The 20,227-nt window shown below is 42.2% G+C and overlaps 1 protein-coding gene across 9 annotated transcripts in view; it reads right to left on the bottom strand.

Annotated features, from left to right (window-relative positions):
• Window positions 1-20,227, bottom strand: part of NEK7 (NIMA related kinase 7) — a 340,627-nt gene that overhangs the window by 73,922 nt on the left and 246,478 nt on the right. For 8 of the 9 annotated variants that reach the window (XM_059943019.1, XM_059943046.1, XM_059942998.1 and 5 more), the window contains one exon: window positions 8,927-9,067. The exons of the other annotated variant lie outside the window; for it this stretch is intronic. In XM_059943019.1, the coding sequence (XP_059799002.1) occupies window positions 8,927-9,067 (141 nt within the window). The remainder of the gene's footprint in view (window positions 1-8,926; window positions 9,068-20,227) is intronic. 9 annotated transcript variants of the gene reach the window in all.

The following is a 20,227-nucleotide window of genomic DNA, read 5'->3' as shown; positions in this document are numbered from 1 at the left end:
TGATGCCATTCTCGGGAACTACCACTCACAGGGGACTTGATACAACTTGAAGAAATGTGGGGAAGTACAAAATTTTGAATGTCTTAGACCTTGAAGAAATTCCTGAAAACTTTTTTTTAAGGAAACAGAGAAAGGATCATTCTGGTACCAGTGATTAAAATGAAAAAAAAAAAAAAATCACAAACTTGGAGACATGTATAAATCTAATCTCCCAGTAATCAATGTCTCTATGATGGAAAAATATTAAAACACGAAAGACTGAGCAAGATGAGAATGTGTATGAGAGCTCTAGGAAACCCTAACTAGACACAAGATACAAAGACAGAACTGTGCCACGTTGAAATCATGAATCTTTAATTCAACTTATAATTAAACTAATTCAGAATTACAAATTAACTTTTATCTTGAACTGAATTCTCAATACCAAAAGTCACTTCTCAAACACTGAGGAATGAAGCATTGCTGGCGCATTTAAGGCAAAACTAAATTCCGAACCAAATACTTTTAATTGGAAATTCAGAAGTATCTTATCTTGCTTTTTCTCCTAGCCAGCATGTCAAGACAAAAATAGAAACTGAATCTTCAGATTAAATCATTCGCAGACATAGATTCACAGCTGTCTGATTCCGTGAGCAAGAAAAGGCAATAAACACAGAAAAAAAAATCTGGATTTTCATAAACTATTTACAAGCTTGTCTTCAGAAGGCAACTTTCCAGCTCTACCAAAGTTTCTTTGGGTTTTTAAACTAATATTTGATAAGAGCAAAGTTATTAGCAGTGTTTAGGCAAGTGATTGGCTGATACATTCTTGGTATTCTCTGAATCATTTAAAAAGTTTTCTTTTGTCATCTTTAAATTTTGCCAAAATTACTCACGACTAATGAAACTGAAAAGGTTAACACTACGTATCTTTGGAGGGAAAAGGCCTTCAAGTGACTTAAACACAAATGTCCTTAAAAGGGCATCTGTAAATCTGTTAGGAGAAAAAAACACTTAAAATGTAGCGAAGGAAGTACTTCAAAACATATACTAAGAGTTTGACAAACCTGTTACATCTTACTTTAAATAAATCTTACATAAATGGAAATCTCAACCAAACATCTGGGCCTCCCCAGCCTCACAGAGCCTGCATAAATGAACTGAGCAGCTTGTCCTATACTGAGGCCTGTTTCCCACGTGCCCTCCGTCCTTCTTCTGGTCTCACCCCTGAACTGTGCCTCTGTCTTTCCCGGCGCTCCTGCCCCTTGCAACCCGGGTGCCACAATGACTTCTGGCTCCCGCACTTGCTGTGTGGTGGGCACAGACCTTCTTATTTGAAGGATGGAAGATGGGTGAGGGAGTTAGAAAATCCATGGCAGAAGGGCTGAGTGGCCTCTCTAGATGTAAATTACAATCATGGAACAAGATAATCTCCGAATAATAATGAAAGTCTCTACCACCAGCCCTTCCCTGACTCAATACACAGGCCCCCTAAGGGGTGGAGAGGGGGGCGGAAGTTAAGCCAGGTGAGTGCACGAAGAGCTATGCACTGGAGCCAGGAACCGAGCTCCTCTGACACCCAGGCCTGTAATCCCGCGGCCGTCAGCCTTCCTCTCTTCATGCACCAACGTGTCTGAACTTCAAGTCAAAAGACAGGCCTCAGTTTCTTCCTCGTGGATTCCTTAAGGCCCTGGCAAATGATGGCATGGAACTAGATACCTGTCTGTGTCCTTAATTTTTCCATGATTATTAAAAAAAAAAAAAAACCCTTTGTTTCCAAGGGGATGCCTTTTAACTCAACAGGCTAGTATACAGTGATCTAACTCCTAGGGCATCAATCAGCCCTGTTTGCTTAAAATTAAAAAGCTTCTAATATGTACCACAGGAAATTCATCCTTTGTTCAGACTTCCTGAGAGCCTGAAGCTCAGCAAAGCTTAGCCAGGGCTTCCAGAGGTTCAGAAGCCACCCTACAGGGGTCAGGGAGAAGGTGGTGCAGGAGAAGCAAACAATCCAAAATCATGCCGGTGAGAAATATCCTGAAAGGAGTGGGAAAAAGAGATGCCACTGAAGGAAATAAGAAAAGGGATATCCAGAAAGACAGGAGAACCAAGCCAGTGTAGTTTGAAGAAGCTGTGGGTGTTGAAGCAACAGTTACTACGGAGACATCAGTAAGAAAGGCAAGTGATGACACTGCAGGAGAGGAGAGGCGGATGCGGGAGAAACGGGCAGCAGCTGAAAAAGTCTCCCGGAAGACAGAAGAGAAAGATCTTGTCCAGATCGCAGGTAAGGAAGGGAAGATGAATTAGGATGGCTGTGCAATCGTGAAAGCACAGCAGATGGCAGAGGTTGTCACTGTCACACAGGAGATGCCCTTTTCCACTAAGCATGAAGGCATACGGGCCTGGCTGAGGCTTCAGAGTAGGTGGTAGTTTTTAACTTCCACCACTGACAACACTGTAATCGTATGTATCTGCTGGTTTGTGTTCTTCTCATTACCGTGGTTAAAATATATCCAAGTAGGGAGTACAAGAGGGTGCATTTCCAAAGAAAAGTAAGCGAAACTCCGAGAAATAACCTGAACCCTTCTGTGCTGGGGGGGTGGAACAGTGGCTACGTGTGAACAGGGAAATGAAGAAATACCCAGTGAAGAGAAACCCTGCCCGGGGGGTTAGCAAGACGGGAGCAAGATGGGGGAGATTGTAAAGTGGAGACATCCGCATTGCTCAAATAGCTGACAAAGGTCCAAGAAACTGACGCAAACAACTGAAATCAGACCTTAAATAAGAGGCCTAGAGAATATGGAATAGAGGGCCGTGGTCAGGATGAGGTCAAAGAACAAGCTTTGGTGGAAAGACAGAATGGGAGAGAAATGAGACGGGGAGATGAAGAGGGGATGTGGAGAGTTAAGACAGGACAAGCAGAGTGCAGGGTGGGCTGTGACAGTGCTGCGAGCTGACCGGGTGCCGGGGGGTGGGCGTGCCGAGCAACCGGGACGCCTGGTCTCGGTGGAGTCAGCGTGGTGCCAGGGAAGGGACAGAGGAAAATGAGAGCAAGGGGCTGAAAACATATTTAAGAAAAAAAGAGGGCTTCCCTGGTGGCGCAGTGGTTGAGAATCTGCCTGCCAATGCAGGGGACACGGGTTCGAGCCCTGGTCTGGGAAGATCCCACATGCCGCGGAGCAACTAGGCCCGTGAGCCACAACTACTGAGCCTGCGCGTCTGGAGCCTGTGCCCCGCAACAAGAGAGGCCACGATAGTGCGAGGCCCGCGCACCGCGATGAAGAGTGGCCCCCGCTTGCCACAACTAGAGAAAGCCCTCGCACAGAGGCGAAGACCCAACACAGCCATACATACATACATACATACATACATACATAAATAAAGAAAAAAGAAAAAAAGAAAAAGAAAAGGGGGGTGTTGCAGACTGGCAGACAAGGGGCAAGATGGAACAAATATTGAACTGGAAGGGCTTCAAGGACGGAAGAGAATGACGATGGCTGGGCACAGACTAAGGGGAAGAAAGCCTAGTGAAGATGACGTCCCCGCATCCCAAGTCAAGGAAAGAGAAGCAGCTCACACTGAGAGGATGGGGAGGACGGTGGGGATGTCCAGGAGAGAAGATTCACACAAAGAACAATATTTACTCACCGGGCTTGGCCACTAGAAGAGTTTCTCATTTAAAAATTTTAAGATAAACTCATATAATCAAAACTTGCATTTATCTTAATGATGACCCTAAGGTACCATAAGATGCTAAAAAAAAAAAAAATTGTGAAACATCAAAAAATGGACAAATAACTAAATTATTTCATTGATGTCCACTGTATCAGTTAAATATTTTAATGTTAGTAATCTATTTATGGTATATATCCTAATTCATTATAACCCCCAAAGTTTGTTAACTAGAATGCCCCATTCTCTAAACATTCGATAAGGCTAAAAATTTACTACATTTTTTTATACGCCTCAAAATGCCTAAAATAAAATGAAAGTATAAATGAATAAAATTAAGAAGCTTTAATTTTTTAAGATGAAGTCTCTGCCTCCTTGACAAGTAAACTAGTATCAATTACTAAATTATTCTCCAATTTAAAAAATATATAATATATAAATTATTCTTACAAATGCTTCCTAATTTTCATTTGCTCAAGTATCTACTGAAAGTTTCAAAGAAGCCTATAAGGATTAAATAATGAAATTGATAAAAGCTGCAGGACGAATTCCGTAATCACAGTGAACACTGAAAAAGAGACTGAATATATGGCTATAAAGTGTTACAAATATATTAAAATCACTGTATGCATTACGGAAGAAGCTACTGCCCACAAATTTCTAATTGCATGCAAATCCTAATGTCTAATTACATGCAAACATGCAAAATCTTTAATCTAAAATTAACACATGTAAAAAAGCAAGTTATACTCATTAATATACTTTAAAAAGTGATTTTCTTGATGAATGCTTTAAAATAATTATCAAATATAAGTAAATATAAGTAAAACAAATATCAAAGAATATTTGTCCTTTCAGAAAGTTTTTTTGAGATCACCCGGATCAAAAGGGTAAATCTGAACAAATACTGTATATTATCACTATTTATGTTTGTTTGTAAGTATACAAAAGTGCTTTACACAAAAGTGACTCTAATAAATGTCACTGACTGACAATGGATGTCCCACAGTAAAACAGTATTATTTAGGCATACAACTTAAGAGTAAGAAAAGACAAATTAAGCATTAATGAACTAAGGATCAAACTACTTCACCTACTATTAAAAAGTCAGGGTAACAAAGGTCAAAGAACTGAGACACAAAAACCCAAAATTCATGCTATAACATCACGTCTACCAATTCCAATTACACAGCTCTAATCAATGAACTAAGTATAATAAAATAGAGATTAAGTGGACCAGATCAAAACAATTCTTTGATAATCTTCCAACACAAAGAACTGTGGTTCTAAGACCCAGCCCAACGCCTGTGAAGACTTTCTCAACCTCCCTCTCACCCTGGGCTCCTCAAGGTTGCGCCCACTGTGGTTCCTCTCTCACTATTTTAGACGTGTCTTGGCTGCACTTCCACTGGAATCCATGAGCCCCGTCATTTCGTTCGTGTTGGTATTCTCAAAGCCTGAACACGCTAACCACCGAACATCAGGTGATCGCTAACACTGGAGAAGTGAACCGAATGAGCAGCAGGAAGGGAAGCAGGGAGAGAGAGCAGCAAAGCCAGTATGTGGAATTTCAAAAATGTTCCATCAGTTAAGAACCATCTTAATTTTGGCAAACAAATCATGACGGGATGTGGGCAAATTTTCCAGAAGGTTGGTTAATGTTGTCATACACTGCAGGCTCTCAACCTCTTTATGATTTCAAAGAAGGAATGTGCATTCAGTACACACTCTTTCCTTTCCACACACAGGTAACAGGCAAACATCCAGGAAAGTCACCAGGGCTTCCGGCACGTTGGCCACAGAGAAGTGAAACCTGACGCACAGGACAAAGTACAGAAGAGCCTGGAGAACGACGCTGAGGAACCTGCACGCTGCTTCTAAAGAGTCTCATCAAAGATTTGTGAGCAGAGCAAGGAGTTATAAACGCAACATTTCAACACACGAACTCAACCAGGCAGGATTCTAGAAGAGCTGGAAAGAGTGACACGGCCCTTTAGACGAGTAAAGTAGCCTTAAAATAACAAATTGCATGAGGAAATCCAATGTTTGGTTCCTTATGAATTTTCTGAAGAGGGGCTAGGATTCTCCAGACAGGAAAAGAAGTCTGGTCAACAACAGTTTAAAACATTTTCATACTAAACTGCAGAGGTGGATTTTTAAAAAGGAAGAGCCCTGGTCTTTACTGTTCAGCGCAAGTGTAATACATCACAGAAATCAATAACATGTCTGAAATGCAAATATATGTCTCCTCACAAAGGTTTAAGATACTGTTCCCTAATTACAGAAGCTAAGAATATCTTTACAGCATCATTTCGCTCTTGTATAAAGGAGTTACATTTGAACTAGAAGATGTCCCAATAGCAACCCTAAGAAGCACAGAAGAAGGCAAAGCCTCGGCAGAGCGGGAGGCAGCGGTCTGGGGTTTACCATGGTGTGAAGTGGGGGCAGCTGGAGGGGCATCTGCCCTGCACTGACTGGAAACACGACCGTGCGCATCCACTGCTGTCCATGCAATTTTCCAGTCAAAGGAAAGAAAGATACAGGCAACCAGAAACGATGTAGATGGTATTACAAGAGGCCTGGAAGAGCTTTTGTTCTTCCTCCCTCCCTCCCTTTTCCCTTCTTTCTCCCCTTCTTTCTAAGTATTTCCAGTGACAAGGTTCTGTGATTTAAAACGCAATCCTTAGAGACAGAATCGAGCGCTGTCTCTCTGTCCACACTCAGGGTTGGGGGCGGGGGGTAGGGGGCAGAGGGAAGCCAGGAAGGCCACAGGGACTCCACCTGGATGGTCTCTCACTCCATCCATCCAAGCATCCATCCACCCACCCACCCATTCATCCATCCATCCATCCACCCATCCACCCACATATCCATCCATCCATCCACCCACCCACCTACCCACCCATCCACCCACATACCAACCATCCATCCATCCATCCATCCACCCACACACCCATCTATCCATGCATCCACTCACCCATCAATCCATCCATCCATCCAAGCATCCATCCACCCACCCACCCACATATCTATCCATCCATCCATCCATCCATCCATCCACCCCATCCATCCACCCATCCACCCACCCACCCACATATCCATCCATCCATCCACCCACCCACCTACCCATCCATCCACCCACATATCCATCCAGCCAGCCAGCCAGCCAGCCCCACCTTGACACCTGGGGCAAATCAGCAGCTGTCTTCTCTCTAGTCCGTTCTGTGTGTTCAGTTTGTACTTCTACCTTGAAAATAACCGACTGTGAAGATTACTACCCTCCTAGAGAATCCATGGTGAATCCTCACTTCCCTCCTACTCAAAGTCCCGCTCCTGGTTTCAGAGCTCTCCGGGACCCGGCCTCACCTCGACAGCCTGGCTTCCGTTCCAATCCCAGCCACGCCGACAGCTCATACTGACATTTCCTTTCTGCGAACTAGGGGAACCAGGAGTCCACGCCACAGGGTTTAACGTTTCACTGCTCTAGATAGACTCTTTCTCCCTTCGTGAGCAGGAATAAAATTGCTAGCTTCTTTTTACCCCCCGCCCAGTGCCCAGAGATACACAGTAGAAATTCAATACATTTAAAAAGTGGATCAGAGTTCTGTTGTTAGGAAATAGTCATTCCCAAAGTCATCTGTGTCATAAACACTAATATCTGCATTGTATATTTTATGTTCTTACTGTAAGTGGCAGATTACATGAGAGAAGACGGCTACCCTCACGTGCTGCTGGAGCGAAGGTCAGTGGTGCAACCGCTGGAAGAACTCGGTATAAACTTGCAGCACTGACCATGCGCGGCCCTGGGGCTCATCACTGCCATCCTCAGGCACGTGCAAAAGGGAGATTCTTGCATGTGTGCACCAGGAAACATACACAGGAACATCACGGAAGCACTGTTTGTAACAGCAAACAACTGTACACAACCAGTAGTACGTAACGAGAACTGGATAGTATACACACGTAGTATGTAATACTACACATACACACGCATATCTACATACTGAATACTAGATATATAAAGAATAAAGCATAGCCACACACACCAACATGTGACGACATTTACGTAAGTTCAAAAATGCAAAAGCAAACAACAGATTTATTCAGAAATGTATACAGATTTGGAGAAAACTCTAAAGAAAAGCAAAGGAACAATACACACAAATTCAGGACATGGTGACCTCTGAAGGAGGGGAGTGGCAGAAGTGTGTCAAAGGTGAGTGGTGGATATGAGAGCATCTGTCCTATTCTTTATATCTAACATATGCCCCATAAAATCTTTCATAAATATTTACTATTTCCTTAAAAATATGAGTGAAAACTGTTCACCTCTGCAATAGCTGTTGCAAGTATACTGATCCCATACGAAATTTAAAAAAAAATAATAATAATAAGAGGACACTGGGGTTTTGCTGGTCTCGACACAGAAAAGACACCAGGGCTGCAGAGTAAAATGGGAAGCCTACAGGCAGGTGTGAACAACAACGACCTTCCCTGAAAAAGGGACGTAAAACTGTACGATGTCAAACACACGCTGGGGCAGAAAGGCAAGTGCTTTCGAGACCAGAGGCAAGGAGACCCGTCAGGGCAGTGACCCTTCCTGGGCTCGGGCTGGGGCAGGGCCTGGCCAGGTGAGCTGGGGCAGGTCCACGGACCTGGGGAACCCAGACAGAGTCAGGACTGGAGAGCACAGCTGATGCTAGAATACCAATACAACGTGTGGATTTTACATAGGACATCAATCCTCTAAGTTTACCTATTTCACTTTTTTTTTTAATTCTCCAGTAAATAAAGTTCACTTCAGTTTTCTTTCATTTATTGCCAGTATGGCTCTCTACATTAACGAAAACCTCCCCCTAACCTTGCCTGCCGTTTACTGACTTTATTAGGCAGTGCATTCTGTGAGCCTGGTTTCCTTCTGCAGCGCCTGCAGCTCAGGATACAACACGTAGCCACACGTCCAGTTAGGAGCCATGGTGACAACTCAAACCTGCCTCTTAAGACCTAGAGCTGTGAAAGCTTTTCTAAGATCATTCTAGTCATTACTGAATCTGGGTGAACGAAACCAGCTGAATTTTAAAAGTAATATTAAAACTAAACAATGATTTCCACCAGGTTTTGCACTTAATGCAAGTGTTTACAGTACAATTTTTATTCTTTCCCATCGTTCTCAACTTAAGACTGTCATGACCCAATCATTCAGGACGTACTTTTCTCTATTTATTCTTCACAGAGTATAATTTTACATGGATTTATATAATTAAAGTCATCTTACCTGCACTTTTTTTAAAGCTACTGGTACTCCATCCAAGAGACAGGCTGCTCTATAAACTTCACTAAATTGCCCGCGACCAATTTTCTTTTCTATTCGAAAGTTGGCTAATGTATTATAGCCCATATCCGGTCGTAAGGCCTTCTGTAATTAAAAAAGTCAGAAAAGTTTTCAATCACACAGTATACACACAATCATTGACTGTCTTCACATAAGTAGGTGATTTCTATGGTAAACCTGCAGACAGCCATTCACTCGACAAGTATTTATCGAACTATTCATATTATATAAAAATACACACATATACATATAAATCCACTTAGTCCAACCTGCCAACTAATGTATGAAAATCTTCTAAACTTCACGACAATCATTTAAGTTCTACCGAGAACAATTCCAGTGGCAGTGAGTTTACCACCTCATCATTAAGGTTTTTTTAAAAAGACGTAATTTTGTAAAAGCAGTTTTGGGTTCACAGCACTATTCAGAGGAAGGTGCAGAGGTCCCCCATGCGCCCCCTGCTCCCACACGTGCACTGCTTTCCCCGTTACCAACACCCCCCCCCAGAGTGGGACTTTCGTTACAACTGATGCACCTGCACTGACACATCATTATCACCCAAAGCCCGTGGTTTACGTTAGGGTTCACTCTGGGTGTCGTACATTCTATGGGTTTGGGCAAATGTATAATGACATGTATCCATAATTGCAGTATCATATAGTATACTTTCACTGCCCTAAAAATCCTCTATACTCTGCCTATTCATCCCTCCCTCCCCACTAACCCCCAGCAGCCACTGACTTTTTACGGTACCCATAGTTTTGCTTTTACCAGAATGTCACATAGTTAGAACCGTACAGTATGTAGCCTTTCAGATTGGCCTCTGTCACTTAGTACATAATTACATTTTTAAACAATATTTTTTTGTTGTTTGTGGAAAATGTCATTTCTTTTTGAAACTAACACTTCTTAGTACGTACTATGCATCAGGCACTGTACTAGCTGCTAGGGAAACAGAGATGCATCAGAAATGCTTCTGCTCTGAAAGAGCTTACACAGGTACAGGGACGGGGCTCTCAACGGTGCTGAGAAAGAATTATAGGTGCTGGGAGGCAGCACCACAGCCGTCCCCATTTGGAGGCAAATCCCAACTCCTTATATGTTTTATCCACTGTCCTAGTTCTTTCGTTCATTGTTTACAGACTCATTCATTCATTCAACCAGCCATAGGACAGACCTGAACTGAACACCCACTAGGATCCAACACTGTCTGCTGCTGAGGTTACCACACATATCCAAGGAATACTGCCTTTTAAGCTCCTCGTGACACTCATAATCTAGCCGTAGCAATCTACCTATAAAAACATAACAATAGTTTGGCCATCATAGGCCCTTTAATCTTCTCTTTTTTGGCTAAACACACATGGGCCTCTCCCAGATTCCTGGATTACTGATAAGTACACTCTTCTTGGCCTTTTACCACTCTGCTCACATCCTTCTGGACCTACTCTACTCTGAGCCGACTCGGAGTAAACATGACATTCTTGCGGGGCCTGACCGGGCACCCTCTAGTAAGACTGAACATGAAATACCTATTAATGCAAGCAAAGGGTGCACTGGTTCCTAAACCCACTAAAGTAATTTGAACTCTTAGTCCCTCAAACAAACCTTAGTTAAGGCTGATGACCCCATGACTTAACGTAAAAGGCTATTTTGACATATGGGCATTACATTAACCCCTAATTCATGTTACCTTGTTCATTTCACTACATCTATCATGCTGGCAAAAACTCTAAAATTCTGCTCAAGTTTCACTGTCATTCAAATGCAATGTTTCTCAAAAAGAGAAAAAAGGTAGCAATAGTTTCTACTCTTGTGCATTGCCTTTCTTTCTTCGGAAAGTCCAAAATATTGTCAAGAAAAATACCACTCTTCCTTTAAGACATGCAAAATAAACAGAATACAAATTTCACAAATTCATTATATAAATATAAAACCATAAATAATTGTTAGAGTAACAATAGTAACATTACTACAATAATAAAAGGTTCTGTTTTGGTACCTACAACTTAACAGGTCCTATAAATTAGTACTTCATATGCCATCTAATTCAATTCTCATGACAATCCTATAAGGCAGATGTTATCAAACCAAATCTATGTCTAGCTGATTCCCAATCCCCAATTCCCAAGTATAGGCTTTGCTATACTGCCAGGTTACTAAACAAAGTCACCTACAATGTGATACAACATTATGGGACCCTACATGATGATCCACAGTATTTTCAAGTTCAATTTTCAATTTCAGGCCTTTTGATGAAAAAACAAAACTGGGACTAGAAACATGTATGTCAAAAATGAAAATAAAAATAAAAATAAAAATAAAATTATAAAATAAAGGGAGACGACTTGCCACTCTGTTCATACATAAGATTTCTTTTTGTGGTCATTGAGATGAATTTATAATTAAGTGTCACTGTGACACCTACTTAACAAAGGAAACTTACAAAGCCTCACTTCTCAGATATATTCAGTGGATATTAGCAACTTTTTTAGTTTCCTTAACTTTGTTTCATTTAACGAGGAGAGACTTTTTAAATTGTCCAGGCTTTTCTAAAACATCTTTTTTTTATTTTTTAATTTACACACTAGGATAGTCTGCAACATCTGAGAAATAGGTTTTCTTCCTCTCCCCGAAATGTACAGACCATTCCTTCTCCCCATGAAAACCTGTCAATCTCAACAGTGAAATACAGCTTCATCATTAGGAACGGTATCACGCAATCCATATACTTTAAACCTGACTGGGAATTCCATCTTCTGTCTGCACAATAACTGACAAATATTAGCGTGAACTGCTAAGGCAGTGTGACAACCGCATGCTGAGAGCAAAGTCTCACTAATGTGTTTTGGCATGCAGGTTTGTAATCACACATTTACATATGCAATGACCTACATTTGCATGTCAGATCACACACTGTCTCGGTTTATTAAGGCTGGGCACCTCCCTGTGCTTGGCGGCCAGAGCGGGCGAGAGAGGGCCAGAGGGCGGTGTTTTTTGGCAGTTGAGGGATGAACTGCCACCAAGGATTAAGTTGATATGGCCTGAGCATTAGACACTTCATTAGACGTAATCTGTTTAACAGTGGGCAGTGTATGTAAACTTCACAGCCCATTTGCGGCACCTTTTCCCCCCATGGCCTTTCTTCAAAGGGCAGTGCGGGTGAGTGACAGCTTGTCTCATCTGCTCCCATGTCCTGTCACCCAGTGTAGACGTGCAGAGCTGACATGAGAAGGAGCATAGCTGCACATCTCCGACTAACCCCCGTCTCTGTGCCACGCTGCAATTTGTATAAAAATAAGCCTGTGTAGGATGAGGTCTCCTTTAAGAGATCGCCAGGCAGGTAATACATATACTTTGGTAATGATTCTCTGATACTGTATTCAATGCCACACTTCATTCTGATGAGTTATGCCCCATGTAAGCAGCACTGTATGAGGTGCTTAAAATAAAAAAGATGATATCAAATCAGTGCCCACGCAAGTAAAGAACTATTTTTAGGAAAGAGCTATATTCTCTTTTATGGATGATGTCCAATTCCCCATATTCTTTAGCTTAGCATTTGAGTCATAATGGGAATAAAATAACCCAGCAAAATAATGAGATTCAAATCAGCATAAAATGTACACCAAATAAAATCACTTAGATTGCCTTTCCGTGCTCTCATTCTGGTGCATAAACTGGGTCTCAGTCTCTGCAGTCCCTTAATGACCAGGGTATTCGTCTGAGCTGCACAAAAATGGCTTTTGGATTTGATGTGAGTCATTTAAAGGATTTTCAACTTTTGTGAAAGTAAAAAGCTGCTCTGTTTCTTCCGTAACGCACTGACGCCTCACCTACGACAGGGGCTCTCTCAGTCACCCTGCACCCGCCCTGGGCCTCCCCACCGACCACACCGCTTGTCCCGACCGCGCCTAGAGCTCTGGCCCCTCCGTGCAGAGCGCCTGCGGGCCCCAGGCCCTCTGAGCAACCGCGCTCCTCGCACCTGGCCAGCCACAGCGCATCTTGGAGACTGACTTGCCAGCCCTTCTCAGGAACCGCCCTCAGCTCACCAGGAGGCCTTACTTGCTCCTGCCCCTGGGCCTGCACAGCAACCGACAGCAGCCAACTCTCCAAGCAGCTGTGCAAACTCAGGCACTGAGCTAGGTTCCGGATCTCACTGGATTTTAATTATTTGTTTACACGTATATATTTCTCCCTCCGAACACAGAGTTTCTCAAAGACAGAAACTAAGTTTTATCTTTGTGTCCAGATGCCATGAAGGCAGCTCAACATGAAACAGACAATAAATATTTACTAAATAAGTGAACGTAGCTGAAAGAACTTAATGAATATAGAAGTTCTAAGTGCATCCGCGTGACTGTAACCACGGAGAAGCTCCCAGCAGGTCTGAGGGCCAAGCTCCACGGGGAGCGGGGAAGCTCCAGACCTGCGAGTGGACGCTGTCTCTGCCAGTGACAGCTTCCCGACAGGTGAGACAGAGGCTCCCCTTGCACCTCCAGCAGGACAGGGGAGCTTAGTGCGAATTCACTGCCCTCTTAGGGCAGTACAACAAGCCCGGTACCTGTGCTCTGAGGCCGGACCTGGGCCAGGCGGTACAGAAGAATCCACTGAGTTCCCAGAAAGCCCCACAGAAACGGCACAGGTTCTGGAGTCAGTGAGCAAGGCCTGGGCTCGAAACCCCAGTTCTAACGCCCAGTATCTTTCTCAGCTGGGCCAGCTACCCAAACCTTGTTTCCCACTTCTCTAGCACAGGGGTGAACCCCCACAAAGAACTGTGCGTGAGTGTCCCCTGGGACAGAGCCCAGCTCACGCACGCGCTCACCGTCACCTACGCCCCCTCCCCCAGGGGTGCCAGCGCTAACAGCCTGCCACCGACCCTCTCTCCCCACAGGCTCTGGATTTGTACAGCCTCCTGCATGTCCTCAGGTTTTCAAGACTGAAATTCTTTAGTCTTGACCTCAATTTTCTTCTTTGGTCCTCTTCCTCTGGCTGAAACTGGAGTCTGTCTGTATCTACAGCTAGGCTTCCCATATGCCAGCCGCATCCTTACTAGGGTCTCTGAGTACCGCCCAGCCTTGGGCTCTGCCTTCCAACCAGGACACCCCAGTTATCACGTGGACTGTCTTCCTGATTCATGAATGAACACAGCCTGACCCCTTGGGTGTAAGGCTCCTTGGTGCCATACACTAGAGCCAACTAAAATTATTCTGCCCGAAGGCCTCCTAATTGTTGTGGGGGAGCATGCAATAAACAAAAGCACGTGTGGCGGCAATTCAGCTATCGGGGTGGAACATGCTCACAGTAAAGTTTAAAGTCGCAGGCAAAGTGAAGACAATAACTGCTTGAAAGCCCATAAACCCTACAAGTTTGAAGCTGCAAGCTCTTTGTGACAAAACAAACTGAGAAAGGGTGTGACTGATTCAGCACAGGGTAGCTTCTAAAATTACTAAATAAAGACTACATACCCCATACAAGAATTTTCAAACAGATTCATTTTTGGAATAAGTCTCAAAATATAACTAATTAACATGAATAACATAACTGTAAGCCTACATGTTGTTTTGATATTGTTATTGTTTTATTGTTTGTTTTTATTGTTATTTTATTTCTTAATTACTAACTATAAGACACCCACAACTCCTTAAATAAAGGACACAATTAAAACAGATGTTGGAAGCATCTGCATTACATTTTTGTGGTAAATTATGTTTAGTCTCTTGAGATATGTGAATCTGCAAGTTATACTATAAAAGAATCCTAAAATCTCAGAAACACTGAATACTCAAAATCACATATGACAACTAAAAAAAATCAAACTCTAGAGCGAAGGAAGCTTTTTATAACACCTTAAGTGTTCTGCATTCTCATTAATGAAATCTCTTGTTGATCTGAATGCACTTTAATTACATACCGCCAGATCTTACTAACTAATTGGGATTAACTTCTACATGTCAGTCTGTTAACTGCTTCCTTCACATAAATACTTTTCATTTTAAAATAAAATTCCTTCTGCTGTGCCACAGGCTCATACTATCACAGGTGCAACCACGTTAAACAATTAATAATTTCCCATGACTAAATTAATTTCTTTAATTTCCTTTAAATTTGAAGGCAAGAACATTTAATGAGCAATAAGATAATTCGGGGTACCATTATGGTGATAACTCTCTCTGGGGAAATTAGAAGTGTCACAGCATGGACTCAACAGACTCCCCAGAGAGAAAATTATGTCCTGATAATTCCTAGAGGTATTGTTATCAATGATCTAATATACAAGCCAGTATTAATTGCAATATTTAACATCATTAATACGGTTTTCACTGTTACTGCAAATTCACCTCTTACTGGTGATTTTCATATTACCAATTACGTAATCTAATAAATTATATTTATGTTAACATTATTACATTTCTCAAAAATTTTAAAGTTACAAAACTTCAAAATGCCCTTCAATTTTATTTGGCAATAAAGCTCATGCCATGTATGATCTTTAAAGAGATATTACTCACCTCCAAACTACACAAACTAGAACATCCTTTTGACAATATCTAACATAAAGCTGTTATACATTATTTTCTACAAACCTCACCAGAAATAAAAAAAAAAAAAACACATATTAAAAACAAAAACAAAACACCACATGTGCCAGCAGAGTCTAATTAGTCACGCTTCTTCCCATTTGAAAAATGATCTCCCTAAAATTTCTTTAACTATTTCAAAAGTAACCTATTCCTAAAGACACTAAGTGTCTGAGATTTACATCAGTTGGAACAATATGCCATTAATCATTATAACTGGCTTTTTATCAAACAAAGGAGAGAATTCACTACAGCATAAGAAAAATGAGTGATCAAATACAACCAATTATCTAGTTAAACATTTATAAGACCCCAGGATTTGTATCATTTAATCATCATTAGTTATACTACCCAGCATAATCACTATATCCAAATTATGTAACCAGAAATACTGATGACCTTTCCCAGCATTTCATGAGTAGGATAATGACGAAGACACTCCCATCTGCCCCATGAGCACCACCAGCCATACCTGGTAAAATTAAATATGGCAAGCAAAAGCCTTTCCCTGAGAGAAACAGAGACAGACACAAACAGAGGGGAGAGGTTTTCTACAATGTATTCATTTATTCCTCAGTTATTAACAGAGGAGGGAGATTAAACAAATACATAATCCAAAACAATAAAAAGACAATAAGCAAATACATAATAGTATCTAATATTTAAGCACTATGCAGAGAAATAAAATAGAGTGATATGATGGAAAATGAGTGGATGGTTATTTTAGAGTGGGTAATTCTGGGATGACCTTGGTGAGAAGGTGACGTTTATGGTGAGATTAAAAGACCCGAAGGAAAAAAAAGGGCAGAAAGAAAACGTGGAGAACAGGTCTCGAGGAAAGAATGAGCTGGGTGTGTTGAAGGAACGCTGGCTGGAGGATGGAGAACAAGGGCGACGGGGTGAGGAACGAGGTTGGAGGTGAGCACGACAAAACCGCACGGCACTCTGACAGCACCAGGGAGGGACGTGGGTCTCCAGCAGGGAAGCACTGTACTGCGAGCTAACACACATTTTACAGGGACAGCTCACGACGCTGGTGGGGAAGGAATGGAGAGGAGGACGAGTAAAGCAAGAGTGGAAGGAAGCAGGGAGGCTGGACAGGAGGAAGTGGACCCGACCTGACTGCTACAGGGAGGTGCGAACAGCAGACGGAATCAAGGATATGATCTTGAGGTGGAGGCAAAGGAGCTGCTGAGGAATTGCATACGAGGAGAGAGGGGCAGAGAGAAATCAAGGATAAATCATGGATCTGGGGCTTGAGCACCTCGATGGATAGTGAAGCCACTGACCGGGATAATAAACAAGGCTAACGAAGCAGCAGTGTGGGCAGAAGGCAGGTAATAAAAATGTAATACAGGATATAAGACGACACAGAACCAACCACTGGCAGAGAAACCTGTGCTCCAAGAGCATCACCGGCAGAGCGTCGTCATCGTCACCCTCATCCTCATCCCCATCATCGGGGTTCTTTCTACGTGCCAAGCACAATACTAGAAGCTCCATAGCTCATAGGAGGTAAAAACTATGATTCCTCTAATTTATTGATAAGAAAAGTGAAGCATACAGATGTTCAATAACCTGTCCTCCATCACACAGCCAGTAAGTGGGGCATCCAAGAATTCACCCCAGGCAATCCGACTTCAGGGCTCAGGCCCTGAACCACCCCACTAAACAGCCAGCGCTTCTGATTCCTCCCAGCTCCCCCACGTGTTCCTCCCCATATAAATTCGGGTGTCCACAGGGCTCCATCCTCAGCCTTCTCTTCTCACTTGGCTCATCACTCTGGGCCACGTAACCCACTGTTCCATCTCTTCCCATCTGTTGGTTCTGGAAGTTAGTGTTGAGTTAAACTGATCCGTGGTGCTCCCCTAACCCTCTACTGGATACCCTATCAGAACTCTCCTAGAAATTCCTCCTCCTCCATCCCCCTATTCTTCTACACTGAATGATACCCAGCCAAGGAAAATAAATAAATAAAAGGAATGCATAATTAAATGTATTCTACATAAGTGTTCCTGGAAAAAGAAGTGCTTATCAAAATTTCTAAATCTGATGAATATTTGTTTTATGAATATTTAGTGAGAAAGATGTATGAAACATAACCACAGTCATATGAAAAAGTCATAATATTCACATAATAATAATATAAAGGGAGACAAAATATAAAGGTATGCTAAATGTAAAATGACACAACCGAATTCTAACAAACATATTAGAATCTATACATTCAATGTTGCCCTTCAAACAAGCACCGTGAGAGGATATGGACTTACTCCAGGAAGGCTTCCAATACTGAAAATATGTTTGAAATTCCTCCTTGGATTGTAATCAGTTTGTGAATCACATGAAAATTACTGGTCTCATTTAAGAAGATATCTCATTTTGATCGAAAGAAGAATACCAAGACTATCTACTTTTTTCACCAAGTACATACTTGGCTCCAAAGGATTTCTGAATCTTCCAAATAGTACATTCACCCTCAAAAATAGAACAATTTTCATTACTGTATTTATTAAAACTATATTTCAGGCTCTGAATGCAATTCCAAATAGAACTGGGAAACTGTTTAGATTAATGCCGACCTCATCTTTGCCCACATCAGACTATTCAAATAGAAACTTCCAAGAAAGCAGATGAGAGAATCCTTACCGTATTCCCATTCTTTTAAAAATCATCTAAATTTCTCAAGGCATTTCCTTTAAAATTTAAGGAACACTTACCCCTAAATATGTAAATACGAACAGCCAATCTAAATTCAAAACTCAACTAAGCTTTAAATATTTTGATATCACTTCTCATTTGACAGATTTCTTATTATTCTATATTACCACATAGTCTTTTCCTAAAATAACTCTCAAGTAACTAAAATCTATACAGCATAATATAATTAGATTGATCAATATTTAGCTTTCACTTAGAGATTAATTCATCCATCCAACAAATATTTATTGAGTACCCATGACCAACTACTCATTGATATAAAGCATGATCTACAGAAGTGAACACTGCACTGCTGGTATAGCATATTCTGATGTGTTAGAAGCATACTAGTGTAAGAAATTACCCAGTAATCATTATTTTTCTGAGAGTAATCTTTTTGTTGTCTTCCAAATTACATGTTTCCTCTAGGATAACACTTTCCTTAGGGCCTCTACCATGTAGTTCATCCACATTATAATGAGCCTTTATGCTATTAGGTTCCATTAGGGACTAAATCTCCTTGAACGGCTCCTGAGACCATTACCTCAGCATCTGAGATTTGGAGCCGAAAGAGAACATGGTATAAGCAAGACACGACTGAATCTGTGTCCAAAATAGGGAAAGACACAAAATGCAGCTGGAGAAGAAAAAGGCGACCAGATGATGCAAGACCCTCTACGTCACACAAGGAAATGCAGAATCCACCCTAAGAGCCATTAGGAAGTGATACAATAAAAAGTACACTTTGGAAAGATGACTTTCGCTACAATGTAAAGAATGAACTAGAAATGGTAAAATGAGAGGTAAAGAGATCAGTTCAGAAGCTTCTGCGATAATCCAGGCAAAAGGTGGCAGTAATCTAAATAAACTACAGTAGTTACAGTCAGGGTGTAGAGAATTAGCAGATTCAAGAGCTATCTAGGGAGTAAAATCAAGACAAGAGGAGAACTGCCTAAATATAAAGTATGCGATTTCGCTTGTTCGTAGTTTGGACGACTAGATGGACGGTGCTAACAGTCACAGGCAAAAGGACAATCTTGGGCAGGAAATAATAAATTCCATCTTGAAGACTAGGAGCTTGAGGTACCTATAAAAATATCAAGAGTCACAGTGATTGAGAAGATCAGACTGGCCAGGAAACGGAGGAGGAGCTTTTTCTGTGAAACTAAAGAGTGAGACAGACCCGGGGCCAATCCCAGCCCCGCCACTTACTGGCTATGTGACCAAGGGTGAGTTAGTTCATTGGTCTGAGCCTCAGTCTCTTCATTTGTGAAGTGTGACAGATAGAGCCTCCTACGGCTTGCGTTAGGAATAAATGAAACACACATTCACAATGCCTCGCACGGGGTGCACGCGCTGTAAGAACGCAATCCGCAGCAGGTGCTGGTAGCAGCAGCAGGGATACTGCCCTGGACAAAAGCCAGGAGCCAGGGGCCAAGTGTCCAACCAGTGCGAGGGGCCATGAGGAGCCCAGGAGACAACAGCGACAGGGAAGGTGAACGCCCTTTCTTCGGGTGGCAGAGCCTCGACACAGCAGGTTTCAGCCCTCCCTACCCCAAGAACGAGGAGGAATCGTGGTCTGGAAGAGGCTCTGTGGATGGACAGGCTGCCATCCGACCCCCGATCCTCACGGCGTGGGGTTATTAGAGAGCCAGCAGCCGCCACTGAGAGGGTGACGGGAAACAGTGTCCTTGGGGGAAAGAGGTCTGTTCCAGTTAAACCAAGGAGGTGAAAAAAGGTCCATAAGAAATGGAGGATGTGTTTTTTTTTTAAATAAACCATTTAATATATATTTACTTTTGTATATAGACTGTTACCCAAGAAAAACAAAAATGGTAAATTAAGAGTTCAGACATCTTAGACCACACCTGACTTCTGGGCTCACAAAGATGTGGAAACCTGTCCTGGAGAAAATTTCTTTCTTTTTCTCTGAGCTCTTCTTTCCTGCTTCAGCGCAGGCTGG

This window comes from Balaenoptera ricei, chromosome 1 (genome assembly GCF_028023285.1).
Source record: "Balaenoptera ricei isolate mBalRic1 chromosome 1, mBalRic1.hap2, whole genome shotgun sequence".
Classification (NCBI taxonomy): Eukaryota; Metazoa; Chordata; class Mammalia; order Artiodactyla; family Balaenopteridae; genus Balaenoptera; species Balaenoptera ricei.
The sequence above is the reverse complement of the archived record's forward strand: the minus strand, read 5'-3'. Positions and strand labels throughout refer to the sequence as shown.